Genomic DNA, 24701 nt, shown 5'->3' with positions numbered 1-24701 from the left:
AAAATGCAGTTTTTGGCTTATAACTCAAAAACCAAAGCATTTAGAGCAAATCTGACATGGGGTAAAATTGTTTATCAGGTCAAGATCTATCTGCCCTGAAATTTTCAGATGAATCGGTCAATCGGTTCTTTGGTTGCTGCCCCTGAATTGGTAATTTTGAAGAAATTTTGCTGTTTTTGGTTATTACAGTCCTTGGATGGTGTAAACTTCCCACTAACACCATACACCATTACACCATACACCATACACCATTACACCATACACCTTGTACCATTACACCATACACGTTACACCTTTGCACCATACACCTTACACTTTACACCATACACCATTCCCCATTCTATCTACACGATCCGAAATTACCCATAATGCAATTAAATTTTAAATATTAAGATTTTTATTATGTTTATGCTAACAATCCTAAAACATGAAATAAAAAAAACTTCGTTTGCAACCAATGAAAGGTAGTACATTATCATTCACACCATTCCCGATCGCACGTTACACAATCACACCATTCCTCATACACCATTACACCATTCCCCTTACACCATACACCATAGCACCATACACCTTACACCATTGCACCATATGCCATACACCATTACACCATACACGTTGTTTTGGGAAGTTTACACCATCCAAGGGCTGTATCTTGAATATTATTATAAATAGAGATAAACTGTAAACAGCAATAATGTTCAGCAAAGTAAGATCTACAAATAAGTCAACAAGACCAAAATGGTCAGTTGACCCGTTTAGGAGTTATTGCCCTTTATAGTCAATTTTTAACCATTTTTCGTAAATTAAAGTAATCTTTTACAAAAATCTTCTCCTCTGAAACTACTGGGCCAAATTAATCCAAACTTGGCCACAATCATCTTTGGGGTATTTAGTTTTAAAAATGTGTGACATGACCTGGTCAACCAACTAAAATGGCCGCCACGGCTAAAAATAGAACATAGGGGTAAAATGCAGTTTTTGGCTTATAACTCAAAAACCAAAGCATTTTGAGGAAATCTGACAGGGATAAAAATGTTTACCAGGTCAAGATCTATCTGCCCTGAAATTTTCAGTTGAATCAGTCAACCCGTTGTTGGGTTGCTGCCCCTGAATTGGTAATTTTGAGGAAATTTTGCTGTTTTTGGTTATTATCTTGAATATTATTATAGATAGAGATAAACTGTAAACATCAATAATGTTCAGCAAAGTTACATTTACAAATAAGTCAACATGACCGAAATGGTCAGTTGACCCCTTTAGGAGTAATTACCCTTTATAGTCAATTTTTAACCATTTTTCATAAATCTAAGTTATCTTTTACAAAATCTCCACTGAAACTACTAGGCCACAATCATCTTTGGGGTATCTAGTTTGAAAAATGTGTCCGATGACCTGGCCATTCAACCAAGAAGGCTGCCATGGCTAAAAATAGAACATAGGAGTTACTGCCATGAATTGGTAATTTTAAGGAAATTTTGCCGTTTTTTGTTATTATCTTGAATATTATTATAGATAGAGATAACCTGTAAACAGCAATAGTCAATTTTTAACCATTTTTCGTAAATCTTAGAAATCTTTTACAAAAATCTTCTCCTCCGAAACTACTGGGCCAAATTAATCCAAACTTGGCCATAATCATCTTTGGGGTATCTAATTTAAACAAATGTGTCCGGTGACCCGGCCATCAAACCAAAATGGCTGCCATGGCTAAAAATAGAACATAGGAGTTACTGCCCTGAATTGGTAATTTTAAGGAAATTTTGCCGTTTTTTGTTATTATCTTGAATATTATTATAGATGGAGATAACCTGTAAACAGCAATAATGTTCAACAAAACAAGATCTACAAATAAGTCAACATGACCAAAATAGTCAATTGACCCGTTAAGGAGTTATTGCCCTTTATAGTTAATTTTTAGCATTTTTCATAAATTTTTGTAAATTTTTAGAAATTATTTTCCACTGTAATTACTGGGCCAAGTGCATTATAGATAGAGATAATTGTAGCAATAAGAATGTTCAGTAAAATAAGATATACAGACACATCACCATCACCAAAACACAATTATGTCATGAATTTATCTGTGTCCATTGTTTAATATGCACATAGACCAAGGTGAGTGACACAGGCTCTTGAGAGCCTCTAGTTGTCAGGTGGTGGCTTTTTTTTTTTTGAAAGATGGGGAGGGGGTGTTAAAATGTGTAGGTCTTTGGAAAAGAAGGGTATTTATTGATTGCTTTCCTTCTTCAAGGTGTAGACATGGAAAAAAAACGAGAAAAATCCACTGTTTCCTCAGACGTCCCCACCCCCAATGAAAGAAAATTACCATAATTATTGCTTATTTATTTATTTTAACATTCCGATGTATTGCTACCAAAGAGATTTCTACTTACGTACGTAGCTTTCATTTTTGACTGGTGACCGATTTATTAATACGGACATTATAGAGTGTGTTAAATATTAATCAGTCAATCAAATCAAACATCCATATCGGTATAATTATGGCCTCTAAATCTATATTTTTATTCTCATAAAGTCAATGTATGACATCAGTAAAGAGATAACAATAATAAATTTACAATATATACAAAACAAGAGAGAGAGATTTCAAAAGCATTTAGTCAGGAGGACAAACGCACGTGTTTCTATTTTTTTTTTATGAATGAACAAAGCTTCTTCAGGACTGGTTTTCGAGTACTCGACACAATATATTAAAAAAAATTAAGATATATTTCTAATTCTCTTTCCAGATCTTCTGGTATAGTTCTGTTAAGTCCTGTAATATTTCAACTCACTAAGATTTTTTTTAGTCAATCAGAAGTACAATAAAATAGAAGGGGTGATAAGTTTTCTCCTTGTCGAACACCATTGTCAGAAGCAAGCAAAGTATTCCGAATTATAATTACTAGAAGATGCAAGTGTTGAAACAAAGATTGTGGACACAGTAATAAGGTGGCTACAGTAAGGATTTGGACACGGTTAATGCATTTAATTCTTTTTCTTTAAAGAGACGAAAACGAGGAACATAATGCAAAAGACGGGCATAACCCCATTCATCTCTGTTGGAAAATAAAAATATCAAATACCCTCAATTGAAAAAGTGTGGCAAAGTGTGATTTTCAGTGGGTTTTTTCCAATGTTAACTAAATAACGATATTAAATACGTAAAATCTCTTGACATTACCGATGTATCTCAGAAACTGTTGACGCCACTCCAAATCTGTTGACATACTCAAGTTGCAGAATTATATTAGCAATTAAAACAATCTCCATTAAAATAAGTTGAATATAAACAACCTATATATACAAAAATGTGTACATTACCCAACCTGACCATTTCGCATTTCGCGGGCAGTACGAGGACTAAGCACTCCGAATTTAGATATTTTGGCTTATTCTGTGGAAAAAGATTGTTTCAAAGACAAATTAAGGAAGTACAAAATACTTCATGTATACGTCATATAACAAATATTTCCGACTTTGTATGGTTTTGGAGGAATAACACTACATTATACATCTTACTTTGCTTTATAAATACTTTGATATGAGCGTCACTGATGAGTCTTATGTAGACGAAACGCGCGTCGGCGTACTAAATTACAATCCTGGTACCTTTGATAAATAGTACCATTTATATCATTCAATAATATTTTATAAAACAAACCATCTTGCCATATTATGCATGTGTAGATAATTCTATAGCTATTGTTGTGAAATATTTTTAAGACTGACTGTGAGTTCAATGATGTATTTTGCAATGAATAGAAAGAAGAAGATGCGGTATGAGAGCCAATGAGAAAACTCTCCATTCAAGTCATAATTTGTAAGAGTAAACAAGCATAGGTCAAAGTACAAGTCGACCTTCAACACTTAGCCTTTGCTTAACCCAAATAGCAAGCTATAAAAAGCCTCAAAGTTTGTTTTATCATATTTTCGCCACAGCCGCAAATTTCTCCAATTAGCTCCTGTATTAATTGATCTTAATCTCCCTCCGAAATGTTTGAAATTGTTGATTTTGTTAAAATGCATTGTCTCATTTTCTTATTAATTGCACTCTCGCTAGCGATAGACACATATTTGAGCCGGGTTTATAGTTTACAGAAGCAGATCGGAATCAGTTATGACGTAGACAGTTATCATTCTAATCGTAATCATGTTCATTGACCATAACGACGATGATAGCACATCATATAATGACGTTTCGACATCATATAATGAAGTAAACAAAACCACATCATATAAGATTACAAGCAATTAATCTAGCTTGCCCGCCAGGGACTGCAGTTGTTTCTTAGAAACATGATTGCGCTGCTGAAAATCTGCCAAATCTTGCCTTAACTGCTCTAGCTTTTTGTACTAGGCAGTCATGGCGTTCCATGTTAAAGTTTTGATATTTTAATTTCAAAATTTGCATTATAAAAATAACAAATAAGTGAGACATAACTCTGTGATTACAGTTTATTTTTATAAATTTATGATATGACATTGAGGATCCTGGAGTTATAGAACTTTATTTGTTCAAAAAGCGACGGGCATATCATGTGCTCATTGAGCAGCTCTTTATCAATATATACAATGCATTGTAATAGTTAGATATCACAAGACGTTGGGTTAAATTCTCATTAAAGAAAACTACAGCAATTCCTTTGATTAATCTTTCTTTTCTGCAAGGAGTCTATAGTATGTGCCAATTGTGTCACAATGATATTCCTAAAGTTGTGGTTAAGTCAAAGATAACAAAGCAATAATCTCCATTTGCCTTTTATGTTATCATTGATGGTTCTGCCAAATGCTTATTTATTTATTTTGGAATGATCAACAACCCAGGTTAACATTATTCAACGCAGTTTATTTTAATTGATTAATTCACAATCAAATTTGTTAATATTTCAACATTAACTAAATATTAATTGTATTCTGATATGAGTTCTGGTTTGTCAAAGGCAAAGGTCACAACAGTTATTTTTAGACAGAAATTAAGCTAAATTTTGGTTTTCGGATGGTATCTTTTGAATCAAGGCTACCTGTTACCAAACTCGGATGGTAAATGCCAAAACTCGGTGATGAATTTTGGAAGAATACATTTAAAGTTTAGATGGTCAAAGTCCACAGCAGATTGATAGTCTAAAGTGTTGACAAAATGTATCTTTCCAGATGGTATCTGTTGAATATTATGTATAACTTTAACCAAACTTGGTTTAACATGCCAGATGTGATTGGAAAAACACTTATTATTTTTTTGGTTCAGTAAGTTCAAGGTCAAGGGCATAGCAACTATTTATAGACTGATTTGTTTGGAAAAGTTTTGTTACTTTTTGAACTGTATGCCAAACAAAAGTGAAAGTTACTGAAGATAAAAAAAAAAACGATCAAAAAGTAAACAACAGTATACAAAATACAACATAGAAAACTCAAGAATAAACAGTATTTGATGTGTATCTCAAACATAAAACAGTTGGAGCAAAACTGATAAAAAGTCGAGGTCTTCCTTCTCTGAAAAATTCCGGGAAAATGGACAATCGGTTTCGAGGTCATTGATCCTGAAATGTCCATTTTTAGCAATTATTTTTTGTATTGTTTGTTTAATATCTTGAAATAAAAAAGAAAATGACATAAATTAAGTAATGGAAAAGTTTTGTTCTTAATGACGATTTGACATAATCTTGCATTTGATTTGTTTATTGTTTGGTAAATTGTCTTCTAACCTTTAAACACACAGGGAGGAATTAAGTGTAGGCAGCAAGATAAGATCAAAAAACAGATCAACTTGATGGAAATCGTCACATTACTCCTTGTTGGAATAATTACTGTGAATTCATTTTAAAATATTTTCCTGAAAACTCTAATAGTTTAGAAAAAAAATAGAAAAATGATCAGCTGGATGAGATTGTGACATTAACAACTTATGAATGCAACTCTCTGAGATCAACATGAAAGTGAAAAAGTGTGAAATTTAGCAGACTCCTTGTTAGATTTATTGCCCTTAAATTATAGTTTTATTTTACAAATGTGTATCATTATGCAGATTATTTCGAAACCTCCTATAGATTATTTAAAACTGTAAACGGTAAAACAAGATCATTGATACCAGTTGTACAATATAATTATTTCATTGATTGATTGAATTATTGATTAATTGGTGTTAACACTTTCAGCATTATGTCTGTTTTGTTGTTGTCTGTTTTTACCTGCGTCGCCAAAGATGGAAGCAGATCTAGCTCGACCCCGTCTGTTCGTAAGAAAATCTATCACAGAGTTGTCTTAGCTTCTGTAAAAGGGAGTGATTTGATATTTTATCTGCAGCTTGGTAGTGTTAAGTTGTAGCGAGTAAGAAATTTTTGTCGAGCCCCCAACTTCTGTTGCAGAGAGCACGACACAAGGATAGTGATCTGGCGGCGGCGATGGAGTTAACTAACTACTTAAAAACTTTATATTTTAGAAGGTGGAATACTTCGATGCTCATACTTTGTATATAATTAAATGACTTATGTTATGAAGTTTCCGTCTGTCATATGTCCCTTGTCCTTGACCTCATATTCAGGGTTCAGTGACTTCTTAAATTTCTCTCTTATTATGTATATTAGGATAACAATATGTAGTACATGCATGTTAGAAATTATTATAAATTAAGGAATGTATCTCCCTCATGCAGAGCTCTAATTCCTTTCACGGATTTGGCTATACTTTTTGGACCTTGTGGATTATAGCTCTTCATCTTTTATATAAGCTTTGGATTACACATATTTTGGCCACAAGCATCACTGAAGAGACATGTATTGTCGAAATGCGCATGTGGTGCAGGAAAATTGGTACCGTTAATGTTATTACTACCACTGGTTCGATGCCTCTGCTGGTGAGCTGTTAGTCCCCGAGAGTATCACCAGCCCAGTAGCCAGTACTTCGGTACTGGAATGAAAATACAGATTTTTTTTGTGTTATTAAAATTTGCTGCTACAAAATGTTAATAGAAATTATTATAAATTAAGGAATGTATCTCCCTCATGCAAAGCTTTGATTTCTTTCACAGATTTGGCTATACTTTTTGGACCTGGTGGATTATAGCTCTACATCTTTTATATATGCTTTGGATTTCAAATATTTTCGCCATGAGCATCACTGAAGAGACATGTATTGTCGAAATGCGCATCTGGTGCATGAAAATGGGTACCGTTAATGTCATTGCAAGGTCCTCATGCCCGTCAGACAGCTTTCATTTGACCTCGGCCTCATTTCATGGACCAGTGAAGAAGATTTAGTTTCCCTGGTCTAGTCCATATATCAGATAATTTAAGCAATAAGTCTTTTATAATTGTTGTATAGAATGAGTGTAAGGTGTATATGTCCAACTGGCAGGTGACATCTGACCTTGACCTCATTTTCATGGTTCAGTGGTAATGTTAAGTTTTTTTTGTTTTGGTCTTTTTTATAATACTATATGCAATATGTCAACTGTATTTGTTGTATGGAAATATTTTACAACTCAACATACTGAAGCTGCACACTAAATATAAATTATCATTCCCTTAAAAAAAAGCCAAGAAAACTTTGACAAATTTCATTGTACAATGAGTGTTGTAAAATGATAAACTGTTAGCAACTGTTTAAAATTAGGTCAAGGTCAAATAAAACCTTTTACCAACATATATCATAGATATTGCTTATTAGGCCTCTCAGAGTAAGGTATTTAACCTCCAATTCATGACTTATTTATCAATTGAATAATTTCGAATGCTGAAAACCATTGAACTGCGATTTTTTGTGTGTGTGTGAATTTAAGGGCTGACTGAGAATTTCCTCAATTTTGATAAATTAAGAAATAATTAAGGTTCCAATTCCATCAGTCTAAGTTGACTTTAGATGAAATTTTCTATTTAGTATATATGCCTTTTGGTTATACAACTCTGAACGTGTTTAGGTCTGATACATTTGGCTGTTGAATCTTTGAATTTGAGCATTCCTTATGAAGGTTAATCATGTTTATCTCGAAAAGCGCCTCATGTGCATAAAAAAATTAGTAAGACAAACTCAAACAGAATTAAGACATTTTCAGACAAATAGAGACAGTATACATAACTTGTTTCCCATGATAGAACAATGCACTTAAATTACATCTGAAATAATTTCTTTGGCATGGATTTTGATGATAAAGTAAAATGAAAACAGTAAATACAAAGGTCAATAATCAATTAATAGTAGAAAATGATTGACACAGGACTTCCATTATAAAAGCCGAAACAAAAATGTTATTTTTAAGCCAGACAACTTGTTATCTTGTAATAACTATTTTTTTGTGAATTCGTTCCTCCATTGCTGGTATCTGCTATAATTTGAAAATGTTGAAAAGTGACCTTTAGCTGTTTATCTTCTGGTCTGTTGATCTTTTGTGAATTGCTGTCTCATTATCCATCATACCACATTTATGACATTAAGCTTGAATGAATGCATGGTGATATGAATTCTTTATACATGTTATACACATTTCTTTGTAGATTTATTCCAATTATGGATGGATTCAATACACTGTTACAGTAGATTGGAAGAGGACAGAAATAAATCTGATGTCAGCAAGAGAACATCAGATGATCTTGATCCACCGATAGTTATTGTTGGCACTTGGAAAGATGCCTTGATCTGTGATGTAGAAGAGGTATTGGAAATTGCAAATGTTGTCAGATGTTTGTATAAAAAAGAAGATGTGGTATGTTTGCCAATGAGACAACTCTCCAAAAGAGACCAAATGACACAGAAATTAACAACTATAGATTACTGTACGGCCTTCAACAATGAGAAAAGCCCATACAGCAAAGTGTTTATATGTACAGATACCTGTTTTACTGTTTCACCAGACCAACAGATATGACATATATTGACAATATATAAATGAAAGCTTTATCACATTGTAAGGTTAAAAGTTTTTAAAGGAAAAGCAATCCGTTTTAATAGTTTACAAAAGATCTTTCAACAATTTCTGAAATATGATATAGTACAATAAACCCATCATGCATGTACGTAGATAAGAGGATTACAATTTTTTTTTAGATTGATGATGCATGCAAAGAAAATATTTTAAAGTATGCAGAGAATATCTCAGACGATGAACTCGGACATATCAGGCAAGAATACTTCATTTCCAATACAGAAGATGATCCCAGTGTATTCCAGCAAATACGAGAAAACATCCTAAATTTAGCAAGAACAATGAGAACATGGAATACAGATTATCCTTTAAAATTTATTCAGCTTGAAAAACGACTTCAAGAAAAGAAGAAGGTGCTACCTATTATTTCCTTTCAAGAAATTCAGAATATTGCTTTTGATACACCTCAGCCACTAAATGATGAGGAACTCAGATTGTTCCTGGAATTTCACCATGAGATCAGAGCCTTAGTTTATTTCAATGATCTTCCTTCTTATATTATTTTAGACACACAGTGGTTGTCTGATGTTTTTAGATGTATTGTCACAGCCAAAAAATTTAGTGCTATTAGTATAAGAAATAAAAACAAATGGAAAGAATTTTATAGTAGAGGCAAATTGCATAGCGAGGTTTTAGACGACATATTTAGAAAAAGTGAAAGCATTTTTTCCAAACACAAGGATCATATCCTGAATGTAATGGAGAAATTTGATATCATTATACGTCCTAACACATCGGAAACTCAAAGAGATGCTGGTGATGACAAACCTCTCTATTATCTACCCTGTATGATTAAATCAGAACCTGAGTGTGATATATACGAAATGTTTAATGTGACGGAAAACGTATGTACTAAGTCTACCTGGTTATGTTATATGTTCAGGTTTCTACCACCTCATTTAATGAATCATTTAATTGCGTCACTGTGCAGGAAATATAATGTTGCAGAAGTTGTCACTAAGGAACATAAAAGACAAATTACTCTTTTCAGAAGCTCAGCTGTCTTTGAGTTACAGAAAACGACAAAATTGAGAAAATTACTTATTATGAAAGGTCCAAATATAATTCAAATTCAGATTTGGCAGTTTGGGGAGAAAGTTGAAAGAGGTTTGTTCAAATACATTGCAGACTTTGTGACAGAGGAAATAATCAAGTTAATAAGTACAAGATTCAAGATGTCCAATGTAAGATTTGAGTTGAAGTGGGAATGTGGCCACACAAAACCAGAGTGTGTGACAGGATCATTTAATTTAAGTGAAGATCAGGAAAACAAATATTATTGTGAGACATGTACTGCTATACACACATTCACTGGTGAATGGTCAGATCTACAACATAACACATCTGATGTAAGTTAAAGATGTATTCATATTTTACATGTTATATGTATTCTATATAGAAAATGTGTAATCATATTGTATACTTAGTACCATGTGTCAGTCCTTCCATCTACCTATATCCTATGAAAGTTTTCCTTGCTTTTCTACTGGGTACTAAAGTTATAGTTATTGAGTGATAAAACTATTATTTGCACTTTAACAGGTCAGTGTGTTACTGTTTGTTATTGAAGAAATAATTCATGGGGGCTTGAATTTATACTAATTTTACCACGGGTTGGCTCTTTATGCCGAATATTTTACAGCGAGAGTGAAATATCAGCAAATAGGGCAAACCCGTGGTAAAATCAGTATAAATGCAAGCCGCCATGAATTATTTCTATTCTTATAGGAAGAATATGGCAATTCGTTTTGATAGAGGCGCTCTCGGTGAAGAAGAAAAAATTGCCATTCCCATAAATAAAGCACAATTAAGACGTTAAAGAACAGAGCAAATGGAACTAGTGGCATGCGTTAACGTATTAAGATAGGTTTGAATGATTTTAAATGATAGCTTAATTACTTGCATGTTACAAAAAAAAACATATGACGTGGGAGTACAATCGGAACCGCCCGTACAATATATTCATATTTTACCACGGGTGTGTACATAAAGTGTATAATGGACATCATGTTAGATTTCGATATATATGGGTTAAGTAAATTCTAAATTGGGTTAAAGCTTTGCTCTCACCACATAAAATTTATGATTATTTTTATTAATAATTGATAGATTTAAGTAGAGTGATGTTTTAATTAAATATAAGGTAGTAGTGGTCAACCGATAGTGGTTATTAACTTTTGTTTAAAAAATATTTTTTATTGTCACAGAGTTCTGAAAATGTTCCCAGATCTAATCTTTATATTGAAAGCTCAAGTCAAACCCAAACTACAGTTCAATCCACCAAGGTAACAAGCTATTATTTTATTGTATAACATATTTGTATAACTAGTAGTAAGTATTACACATGTTACATAAAGTGCAATGTCAAATAAGATAACTTTATAAGTATTACTTGTTTTACTTAAAACAAATTCTTGAGAAAATATCTTGCATTCGTCAAATCGAGCAATTGTCTTCGGATTGACACTATATATGCTTTGTTATAGTTCATTCCATCGAAATGCAAACTATTGAGACAGTTCATGTTATAAAATCATTATACTCCTAACTGAACATTTTTAGCATTTTAGCATTACTGACCGAGTAGGCTATTTCTATGATTTTGCGCCGTTTACCTTCGCCCCTGAATGTAAAAAAAACAAACATTTCCTTGAGTTGTATGAAACTTATAGGAAGACTTATTTCCAGTTTTATGAGGTAACTCATCTCTGAAGAGAAATCTAACTTGTTTTACTAATATGCATACATAGCCAAAGAATTTAGACATACTTGCATGCCTGGATATGTCAATTATTCAACCTATCTTTATCAAAATAGAATAAAAGAATATGATAGGTGCCACCTACATTGACAAATTGTCTGCGTAAACTTTTCATGAATATTACCAACTATTTTCTATTGAAAATGAATGACATACTTTTTTCTGTTTTGAGGTACATTTCCGTGTCCAAGCTGGTGAGAGGGTGTTTTCGAATGTCAATGAAAGGGCAACAGGAACAGCCATTTTGGCACGGGTATGTAACATCACGTTGTATTTTCGTGCTATATTCATTTCCTAAAAATCGAAATGATAAAACAGGAGAAGTTCAGTTTTCCATTCCATATTATAATAAATTAAAGATTGAACAATGACAAGATATATATAGAAGAAGAAAAAAATTGTTAAAAAATTTAAATGTTAGTGTTTTTATTGATGGTTAAAGTTGAACAAATATTAACTTCCACAAAAATTAATGTGAATTAATTTAAGAATGTAAATTCAAACGCTTGAAACAGAATTGTTGACAGAAATATTTCTATTTCTCTTTCTTACATGTCTATAAAACCAGGTTTAATCCACCATTTTCTACATTTGAAAATGCCTGTACCAAGTCAGGAATATGACAGTTGTTGTCAATTCGTTTTTGATGTGTTTTGTCATTTGATTTTGTCATTTGATTAGGGACTTTACTATTGAATTGTCCTCAGAGTTCAGTATTTTTGTGATTTTTTTTTTATCAACATAAATCCTTTTTATCATTTAATAATGGCATTATTATCGGTTCAACACTTGCCTTTGTGGAACTTTCCCCTTTGATAGTCATCATACTGCTGTTAGTTAAGTTGAAGCAATCATATTATCATGAATGATTTATATTGTTAGACCAGGTGCTAAAAATATCAATAAATGATACATGTGTTTTATTATAATGGTTTTCCTATGTAAGAAAAAAAACATAAATTTGACACTGTTTCCTTATCATTGATACCAAAACAAACTATTTTTGAAATATTATCGGCAAGATTTTGTCAATAATTATTTTGAAACATTATTCACAGATTTCTCCAATTGAACAAAAGTTAGTTTCGGCTTTGGTGCCAGCTCCTTAGTTTTACTTCTTTATATAGACTGTTTATGTTTTTGTTTTCTTGCAAAAACTTCTGTGAGTACTTGACTAAGTTAACTGTAAATTGATTCAACCAAAACTTATGTGAAGTCTTATTGTAGATTATCTTGTTCGTGTTTTACATCACAACTCTTATTTTCTTTCCAGTTCACAGAAGAGGAAATTAATTTTACAAAGATGGGAATGATAGCTTTGAATATTTTTGCTGATGTTTTATATGATTTATTAAAACCAGATAAACCACATCTACGTCAAAGGTGTGATTGTGATATAACATACTTATACAGTGAACACAGGAAACTTAATAAACATGTTCCAAGTAATTCAAACCACCGACCATGTCCTCCTGGACCATGGGGAGGATGTTGGCAAGATTTTAAGAATACGGACATAGCTATTGGAGATGATATTGAACGCATAAGACTTACAAGAAACGAATTACAACATTCTCATATATTTAAACTTGACGAAATACGTTTCAATGAATTAAGTAATATATCAAGTGACCTTTTAAAAAGATTCGATAGCCATAACACACCAACAAGGCTGTATACAGATCAGCTGAAGGACATTCTGGCTAAAACTATTTCTGGAGAGGAAGTGAAATTAATTAAAAATGGAATATCAGGTACATATACTTTTTACCGTTTTTTTTTGTATTTCTTAGCCTTTTTCGTTTTCCCTGTAATGTTTAATATTCATTAATATAATCTGGGCTATTTTCGTGATTTCCTAGAAATGACAATGACCATGACTAGACTTGTTTGTAAAAGAATAAGGGTAAATGAAGACTTGTTTGTATTAAAATATAAGTGTATGCAGACTTAACAATTTATTAACGTTGAGATTTGCTAAGACCCTGTTGCGATATATTTTATGCGTTCCGTTACCTGATATGAGTAGTCATTCTAGCTTCGCCTACTGATTTTGCCATTGATAAATATTTGAAGTATAATTTGAAACAGTTATAACAAGGGTAACTCAGGAATAGAAATATTGTCATGTTTATTCTTCTTTAAACCTGGCAGTAAAATTGGAGCACCTATTAAATGACATACCAATTGCACTTTGGTAAATTGTTCTCGTCCTAATCAGTAAATGTGCATTATACAAATGCCACTGGGCATTAAACAACAATCGTTCAATTAGTATATATAATTTTATTTTAGGAATGACGATTGAAGTTGAAATTGAGCACAAAATCAATGTTCAACCACTATAGAAAAACATATCATAAGAAGCCCACAGTCTACCAAAGTAACAGATTTGAAGTCGATCATCTATAATAGAAACATAAATCTGTCAAATTCAGGTTGAAACTATCTATTCATAAAACTATAGACAACAAGATGAAGAATGTGAACCAAGTTGAAAATATTGGACTAAAGTTAAAGATTTGACCAATATGTGACTGTATAATTACTGGTTTTTCCAGAAATATTCACATGCAGCAAATACTGTCATATTAATATTGCTAATAACATACCACTCATATAATCGCTATTTACATACTTTAATAAATATGTGTGAAACTTTATAAACTTGTATCTATAGTCCATACGTATTTTTACAGTGAAATCAAGAAAACTTGTATAGTGATGTGAGAAACATAAGAAAAAACAGGAAAGCATGTTCTCTTTGTTTTTCATGAGAAAGATATAAGAAATATTTGTCCATAAGGGCATCAGATGTTGATGCTATATATATATTCACAGCTTTATTATCTAGGCACCCCTTTATGGCTGGAATATTGTTTTGTTATGTGTTTATCCCAGATTTGTTTTACATATATCCGCCGTCTTATTTCATTCATAATAAAAGGAAAATTAAAAAAATATAGGTAGTTGTTTGATAGTCTTAATAATTCAATCTATTGCTTGAAATATTTGCCAGGTTTTTTTTTTTTTTTTTTTTTTTTACCAAAATAACAACAAGCAATACACCATGAAGAGACACATCTATTGCAATATGTGTGTGTTGACTTTTTGAAAGAGTATAAGTTTATGATAACTTATATGATATTACACAGATACTTTTAATCGGTTGGACCTCTTTTTACATTACCATGGATATAGTGAACTGTGTTAGTTTTTCAAATGATGTTCGTTGTTGTTTGCAGAAGAAAAATCAATCGACTTTTTCAGACAATGTCCGAATATTGAGTTAAATAAAGGCAACAGTAGTATACCGCTGTTCGAAAGTCATAAATTAATTGAGAAAAAAAAAACAAATCCGGGATACAAACTTAAACTGAAGGTAACACATCAAACATAACAGGAGAACTACGACACAACAGAACACACCACTAAAATGTAACACAGGCTGAAACGAACTATAATATAACAATTGCCAAAGTATGCAATCAGAATTAACCAGTATAAGACAATGTCTGGTCATCATGTGCTTGGGATCAATTGAAAATAACAATTATCAGACAATATCTGATTATTATGTTTTAGAGATCAATCGGGAATCACCATTATCAGACAATTTATTGCACGCTTGACTTTTTGTCCTCCAGATCAATCGTCAATCTCCTGTATAAAAAAAAGTAAAATCACAAAAATACTGAACTCAGAGGAAAATCAATTAGGAAAGTCCATAATCACATGGCAAAATCAAATAACAAAACGCATCAAAAACGAATGGACAAGAACTGTCATATTCCTGACTTGGTACAGGCATTTTCAAATGTAGAAAATGGCGGATTAAACCTAGTTCTATAGCGCTAACCCTCTCACTTTTATAACAGTCTCATCAAATTTCGTTATATTTACATGATGCGTCAATTATTACCTGGTGATCGTGTTCTCGAGATCAATCGGAAATCATCTTTATCCTTTAAGCATCTGCCCTTGGTAACTCCTGCATATGAACACCAATACTATTTGTTCAGATGCATCAGCCACAAGAAAGTACTTGACTCAAAAACTATTTTTATAATGGATATGATGCTGCTCCTGGTGCATGGTCAATAAACACAAAACATAATGGTTTACGTGACTCCATATCTTATTCACTCAATTCATATTTCATGTTTTTTGGGTTTTTTTTTTCTATTCTTGTGTATTGTCTATTGCAATTTTTGTTATAAAAATTAATAAACTGACTAAGCCTATAAAGGGTCCCCTATTTGAAATAAAATTAATCTATCTAAATGTATTTATCTATTCCTAATGTTTTTAATGCACTTTTCTCTATTCTTGCTTTCTCATCTGGCTGCTGGTATCTATGATGAGGTTTTTTTTTACATTTGACTGGGAATTGATCACAAACTGAAACTAATGAATATCTCGGCGGAAAATAAATCTTGACAAAAAAGTTAAGTTGCACATATTTATAAATATCAAATCCTTGATACAGTTGAGCGGTATTATTTTTTTCTTAATCCGTCTAGTCCAGTCACGAGTTGTTGAACTCGCTATATTTTTTGCCCTTCTGAAAACGACATTTTTATGTGTGAAATGGGACGAGAAGATGTTAACATTTTTACATCAAAGACCAGAGAGTCACGTTTCATCAATGACACCAAACAATATCGAGTAATGATATTCGATCGACGGAGTTGATCGCCAGTTAAGTTACAAACCAATGGTACCACTTATTAAAAAATCTGGTCCGATAGGATGAGAAGACCAAGACATTGTATCGATATCCCACCAACATGACGAAATAACAACAACTATCATTGCATTATTATTCATACTGATGTGTTTTTGTCTGTAAAACCATGAAAGAACTGTATTGACAATAAAGAACTTTAATGTTAAAACAATATGCATCCAGTTTGCGGTGAAAATATAAAACTCATTTGATCTTTTATTTATTATCCATTTTTAACCCAAATTTTCCTTTTTGTAATTTGTACTTTTAGCAAGTCAGATACATATAGCACGATAATATATTTGACGTTCAATTTAGTACTATATGCCTTTTAAGCTCACCTGGCCGGAAGGGCCAAGTGAGCTTTCTCATCACTTGGCGTCCGGCGTCAGTCAACGTCGTCGTCTGTCCTTGTTAAGTTTTACAAAAATATTCTTCTCTTAAACTTCTGGGCCAAATTAATCCAAACGTTGCCACAATCATCATTAGGGTATCTAGTTTCAAAATGTGTCCGGTGACCCGGCCGGCTTACCAACAAAGATGGCCGCCATGGTTAAAAATAGAACATAGGGGTAAAATGCAGTTTTTGGCTTATATCTCAAAAACCAAAGTATTTAGAGGAAATCTGACAATAAGTAACATTGTTTATCAGGTCAAGATCTTTCTGCCCTGAAATTTTCAGATGAATCAAACAACTCGTTTTTAGGTTGCTGCCCCTGAATTGGTAATTTTAAGGAAATTTGTCTGTTTTTGGTTATTATCTTGCATATTATTATAGATAGAGATAAACTGTAAACAGCAATAATGTTCAGCAAAGTAAGATTTACAAATAAGTCAACATGATCAAAATGGTTAGATGACCCCTTAACGAGTAATGGCCCTTTATAGTCAATTTTAAACCATTTTTCGTAAAGTTAGATATCTTTTACAAAAAGCTTTTTATCTAAAACTACTGGGCCAAATTAAACCAAACTTGGCCACAATCATCATTGGGGTATCTAGTTTAACAAATGTGTCCAGTGACCCGGCCAATCAACCAAAATGGCCACCATGGCTAAAAATAGAACATAGGTGTAAAATGCAGTTTTTGGCTTATATCTCAAAACCCAAAGCATTTAGAGCAAATCTGACAATGGGTAAAGTTGTTTATCAGGTCCAGATCTATGCGCCCTGAAATTTTCAGATGAATATGACAACCCATTATTAGGTTGCTGCCCCTGAATTGGTAATTGTAAGGAAATTTTGCCGTTTTTGGTTATTATCTTGAATATTATAATAGAAAGAGATAAACTGTAAACTGCAATAATGTACAGCAAAGTAAGACCTAAAAATAAGTCCCCATAAGGAGTTTTATAGTCATTTTTTAACAATTTACATAAAATTTGTAAATTTTTACTAATATTTTCCACTGTAACTACTGAGCCAAGTTCACTATAGATAGAGATAATTGTAAGCAGCAAGAATGTTCAGTAAAGTAAGATCTACAAACACATCACCATCACCAAAACACAATTTTGTCATGAATGCATCTGCATCCTTTGTTTAATATTCACATAGACCAAGGTGAGCGACACAGTCTCTTTAGAGCCTCTAGTTTTCATACAAATAAGTTTAGCATTCACGAAGATCAGTTTTGTTACGTTGCACACTTTTCAAGCAAAAAAAACTAACACTTGAAAATCAAAATATGTACTTTTTTTTTGTTTAATCAGTTTCTGTTCGTTTATATGAAATATGTCAACTAGACAGCAACCTGACGACACAAATAACCAAAATATACGAAAGACATAAATTTGACATCAGCCTGACGACATAAATAACCAAAATACACCAACATACACAATACGTCAATTAGACAGCAACCTCACGACACAAATAACTTAAATACATCAACATACGAAATACGTTAAGTAAACAACAACCTGACAACACAAATAACCAAAGTACATCAACATACGAAATACGTCAAGTAGACAGCAGCCTGGCGACACAAACAAACAAAGTACATCAACATAGGAAAAGGTCATTTAGACAGCAACCTGACGACACACATAACCAACATACAGCGACAAAAGAAATGTCAATGCGACAGAAACCTGACGACACAAAGAACAAAAATACATCAAAATACGAAAAGGTCAACTAGACAGAAAAATGACGATTCAAATAACAAAAATACATCAGCTTCCGAAATACGTCAATTAGACAGCAACCTGACGACAAAAATAACCAAAATACACCAAAAAAATAAACTACATCAACAAGACAGAAACATGACGACACAAAGAACAAAAATTCATCAACATACGAAATACGTCAATTAGACAGCAACCTAACGACACACATATTCAAAGTGTACTTGCTCTAGAGACAACTAAATCTAACGGAGCAAGGTAAACTTACACGAACAACTATCAAAACCAACAGAGCAAAGTGTACTTACACGAGAAACAAACACTTTGCCCCGTTAGATTTGTTGGTCGATCGTAGAAGTACACTTTGCTCCGTTAGATTTGTTGGTCGATCGTAGGAGTACACTTTGCTCCGTTAGATTTGTTGGTAGATCGTAGAAGTACACTTTGCTCAGTTAGATTTGCTGGTCGATCGTAGAAGTACACTTTGCTCAGTTAGATTTGTTGGTGGATCGTAGAAGCACACTTTGCTCAGTTAGATTTGTTGGTCGATCGTAGAGGTACACTTTGCTCACTTAGATTTGTTGGTCGATCGTAGAAGTACACTTTGCTCACTTAGATTTGTTGGTCGATCGTAGAAGTACACTTTGCTCAGTTAGATTTGTTGGTGGATCGTAGAAGTACACTTTGCTCAGTCAGATTTGTTGGTCGATCGTAGAAGTACACTTTGCTCCATTAGATTTGTTGGTGGATCGTACAAGTACACTTTGCTCAGTTAGATTTGCTGGTCGATCGTAGAAGTACACTTTGCCCAGTTAAATTTGTTGGTGGATCGTAGAAGTACACTTTGCTCAGTTAGATTTGTTAGTCGATCGTAGAAGTACACTTTGCTCACTTAGATTTGTTGGTCGATCGTAGAAGTACACTTTGCTCAGTTAGATTTGTTGTTCGATCGTAGAAGTACACTTTGCTCAGTTAGATTTGCTGGTCGATCGTAGAAGTACACTTTGCTCAGTTAGATTTGTTGGTGGGTCATAGAAGTACACTTTGCTCAGTTAGATTTGTTGGTGGATCGTAGAAGTACACTTTGCTCAGTTAGATTTGTTGGTCGATCGTAGAAGTGCACTTTGTTCCGTTAGATTTGCTGGTCGCTCGTGTAAGTATACTTTGATAAGATATATGCATGTGTCGTCCGTGAAGGTACACTTAACTTCGTAAAATTTGTGGTCGCGTGTGTAAGTTTGGGTTTATACATCTATGATTAATCAAGTTTGTGTTATAAAGAGTCCTTGTTTCGCGATGTTTACAAGTAATTCACTCTCCTGTCTATTTAAGATGATAACAACCAATGATAAACCCGTTGTTGTATTTAAGATGGTAACAACGAATGATAAACCCATTGTTGTATTTAAGATGGTAACAACGAAAGATAAACCCATTGTTGTATTTAAGATGGTAACAACGAATGACAAACCCGTTGTTGTATTTATGATGGTAACAACGAATGATAAACCCGTTGTTGTATTTAAGATGGTAATACACCAATGATAAACCCGTTGTTGTATTTAAGATGATAACAACCAATGATAAACCCGTTGTTGTATTCAAGATGGTAACAACGAATGATAAACCCGTTGTTGTATTTAAGATGGTAACAACGATAGATAAACCCGTTGTTGTATTCAATATGGTAACAACCAATGACAAACCAGTTGTTGTATTTTAGATGGTAACAACGAATGATAAACCCGTTGTTGTATTTAAGATGGTAACAACGAATGATAAACCCGATGTTGTATTTAAGATGGTAACAACGAATGATAAACCCGTTGTTGTATTTAAGATGGTAACAACGAATGATAAACCCGTTGTTGTATTTAAGATGGTAATACACCAATGATAAACCCGTTGTTGTATTTAAGATGGTAACAACGAATGATAAACCCGTTGTTGTATTTAAGATGGTAACAACGAATGATAAACCCGTTGTTGTATTCAATATGGTAACAACGAATGATAAACCCGTTGTTGTATTTAAGATGGTAACAACGAATGATAAACCCGTTGTTGTAATTAAGATGGTAACAACGAATGATAAACCCGTTGTTGTTTTTAAGATGGTAACAACGAATGATAAACCCGTTGTTGTATTTAAGATGGTAAAAACCAATGATAAACCCGTTGTTGTATTTAAGATGGTAACAACGAAAGATAAACCCGTTGTTGTATTTAAGATGGTAACAACGAATGATAAACCCGTTGTTGTATTTAAGATGGTAACAACCAATGGTAAACCCGTTGTTGTATTTCATTTACAGATGTTGAAAGACTGACCTGTGAATTTCAATCACTACGGTTCGTTGTCTTAACTTTGTTGGTTTGTTTTAGTACCGGTCAAATTTGTGAACTGGTCGTTTTGACTATTCAAAGCTGATTTATATGATAGGAGCATGAATGTTACTTATGCGTGACAATAAAATTGAGAATGGAAATGGGGAATGTGTCAAAGAGACAACAACCCGACCAAATAAAAAAAACAACAGCAGAAGGTCACCAACAGGTCTTCAATGTAGCGAGAAATTCCCGCACCCGGAGGCGTCCTTCAGCTGTCCTCTTAACAAATATATACTAGTTCAGTGATAATGAACGCCATACTAATTTCCAAATTGTACACAAGAAACTAAAATTAAAATAATACAAGACTAACAAAGGCCAGAGGCTCCTGACTTGGGACAGGCGCAAAAATGCGGCGGGGTTAAACATGTTTGTGAGATCACCACCCTCCCTCTATACCTCTAACCAATGTAGAAAAGTAAACGCATAAGAATACGCACATTAAAATTCAGTTCAAGAGAAGTCCGAGTCTGATGTCAGAAGATGTAACCAAAGAAAATAAACAAAATGACAATAATACATAAATAACAACAGACTACTAGCAGTTAACTGACATGCCAGCTCCAGACTTCAATTAAACTGACTGAAAGATTATGATTTCATCATATGAACATCAGGCACAATTCTTCCCGTTAGGGGTTTAGTATTATACCATCATAACATATATGAGAAGAACATAGCCCGTGTCATGCCAACAACTGTTTTTATAATAAATGTGTTTAGTTCCGACGCAAAGACCTTATCAGTGACTCAATATTAACGCCAAAATATGCAATCTTTAATGACTTGACCACAGTATAGTAATTATATCCCTTCTTAATAAGTCTATTCAAAGGTTTTGTAAGTTTCTGAGGTGAATACTGACACCTTTGTGCTTTATAAAGAATATTTCCATAAAAAATTGGATGTGAAATACCTGAACGTATAAGAAGTCTGCATGTTGAACTATATTTACGAATGATGTCTTTATACCGATGATAAAATTTAGTAAATGTTTTGACTAGTTTGTGATATCAAAAACCCTGGTATAATAATTTTTCAGAAATACATAAATTTCTCTCGTTAAAATCTAAAACATTGTTACAAACACGAGCGAATCGTACAAGTTGAGATATATAAACACCGTAAGATGGTGACAAGGGAACGTCACCATCTAAAAACGGATTCTCAAAACGCGATGGCCGAGGCACACGCTGCTGAAAAGTTAAGAGACATTATCGAGAGTTTGAGAGGCGGTAAACAGAAGAAATTGGATTCGAAAGAATCTGATGATGACTCTCAAGAATCATTCGAGGAACTTGACCAGGAGAACGGTGGAACGGCGAATCCGAAATTGGACACTGCACATGTTAATTCTAGAATGGAAATAAGTGAACTCGAAAAAAAAAAGTTGAGAGTAAGAAGGCTCATTTACGCCAGCAAATCTAAAAGGAGAAAGAAAGTTTGCGAACAATACACAGGTCTGCTTTGACACTCCCCGAGGGACTGCAACCATCATCCTTACAACAGCCTTCTGCAACAGGTGAGCCTATAAACTTTTCGCAACCTAACAAGGATCAAAGTGCACTTTAAATCTTATCTTTCATATGGCCAGAACCGGTTGAACAATTTCAAAATTGTATTCTCGGAGGCAAGGTCGAGTTCCGTGTCGCTAAAATGAAAACCCTATATAAGGTAACGATCGAAGAATGGGGGTACGCAAACATCAGAATTATGCAGGAATTGCTTAAGCAAAAGCGTCTTAGTAACATACAGGGTTATCTTAACTATATGGCTGACATTTATCGATTAGCGGCCATGGTATGCCGTGTTATTATATGATACATTGCAGACTTTGTGACGTGGAAATAAACAAGGAAAAAAGTAGAAGATTCAAGATGTCCAATGTAAGATTTGAGTTGAAGTGGGAATGTGGCCAAACAAACCAGAGTGTGTGACAGGATCATTTAAGTGAAGATCAAGAAAAAATATATTATTGTGAGACATGTACTAATATACACACATTCGCTGGTGAATGGTCAGATCTACAACATAAAATATCTGATGTAAATGATGTAAGTTAAAGGTTTATTCATATTTTACATGTTATATGTATTCTTTATAGGAAATGTGTAATTATATTGTACTCCTAGGTACTAAAGTTATAGTTATTGAGTGATAAAAATATTATTTGAACAGGTCAGTGTGTTACTGTTTGTTATTGAAAAAATAATTCATGGGGGCTTGAATTTATACTAATTTTACCACGGGTTGGCTCATTATGCCGAATATTTTTAAAGCGAGAGTGAAATATCAGCATAAAGGGTAAACCCGTGGTAAAATAAGTATGATGCAAGCCCTCATGGATTATTTCTATTTTAATAGGACGAATATGGCAATTCTTTTTGATGGAGACGCTCTCGGTGAAGGAAAAAAAATGCCATTCCCATAAATAACGCACTATTAAGACGTTAAAGAACAGAGCAAATAGAACTAGTTGCATGCGTTAACTATTACAATAACGTATTTAGATAGGTTTGAATGATTTTAAATGATAGCTTAATTACTTGCATGTCACAAAAAAAAAACATATGACGTGGGAGTACAATCGGAACCGCCTGAACAATATAATCATATTTTACCACGGGTGTGTACTCAAAGCATATAATGGACGTCATGTTAGAGTTTGATATATATTGGTTAAGCAAATTATATATTGGGTTAAAGCTTTGCTCTCACCACATAAAATTGATGATTATTTTCATTAATAATTCATAGATATAAATAGAGTGATGTTTTAATTAAATATAAGGTAGTAGTGGTCAACCGATAGTGGTTATTAAGTTTTGTTTAAAAAATATTTTTTATTGTCACAGAGTTCTGAAGATGTTCCTAGATCTAATCTTCATATCGAAAGCTCAAGTCAAACCCAAACTACAGTTCAATCCACCAAGGTAACAATCTATTATTTTATTGTATAGCATATTTGTATAACTAGTAGTAAGTATTACATAAAGTGCAATGTCAAATAAGATAAATTTATAAGTATTACTTATTTTACTTAAAACAAATTCTTGAAAATATATCATGCATTCGTCAAATCGAGCAATTGTCTTTGGATTGACACTATATGCTTTGTAATAGTTCATTCCATCAAAATGCAAACTATTGAGACAATTCATGTTATAAAATCATGAGGTACTCTTAACTGATAATTTTTAGCATTTTAGCATTACTGACCGAGTAGGTTATTTCTATGAATTTGCGCCGTTTACCTTCGTCCCTGAATGTAAAAAAAACCAAACATTTCCTTGAGTTGTATGAAACTTATAGGAATAAAATTGAGAATTGAAATTGGGAATGTGCCAAAGAGACAACAACCCGACCATAGAGCAGATATATACTGGTTCAGTGATAATGAACCCCCATACTAAACTCCAAATTGTACACTAATTTCCAGTTTTATGAGGTAAATCATCTCTGAAGAGAAATCTAACATTTTTTACTAATATGCATACATAGCCAAAGTATTGAAACATACTTGCATGCTTGGATATGTCGATTATTCAACCTATTTTTATCAAAATAGAATAAAAGAATATGATAGGTGCCACCTACATTGACAAATTGTCTGCGTAAACTTTTCATGAATATTACCAACTATTTTCTATTGAAAATGAATGACATACTTTTTTTTGTTTTGAGGTACGTGTCCGTGTCCAAGCTGGTGAGAGGGTGTTTTCGAATGTCAATGAAAGGGCAACAGGAACAGCCATTTCGGCACGG

The 24701-nt window shown here is 33.1% G+C and overlaps 1 protein-coding gene across 1 annotated transcript in view; it reads left to right on the top strand.

Moving 5' to 3' along the window:
- Positions 1-24701, top strand: part of LOC143083989 (uncharacterized) — a 58537-nt gene that overhangs the window by 31116 nt on the left and 2720 nt on the right. The window contains exons 6-9 of the mRNA XM_076260401.1: positions 8493-8650; positions 9043-10269; positions 23792-23869; positions 24621-24701. Of these exons, the coding sequence (XP_076116516.1) occupies positions 8493-8650; positions 9043-10269; positions 23792-23869; positions 24621-24701 (1544 nt within the window). The remainder of the gene's footprint in view (positions 1-8492; positions 8651-9042; positions 10270-23791; positions 23870-24620) is intronic.

This window comes from Mytilus galloprovincialis, chromosome 7 (genome assembly GCF_965363235.1).
Source record: "Mytilus galloprovincialis chromosome 7, xbMytGall1.hap1.1, whole genome shotgun sequence".
Classification (NCBI taxonomy): Eukaryota; Metazoa; Mollusca; class Bivalvia; order Mytilida; family Mytilidae; genus Mytilus; species Mytilus galloprovincialis.
Note: the sequence above shows the minus strand (reverse complement) of the source record. Positions and strands in the feature narration are given on the sequence as shown.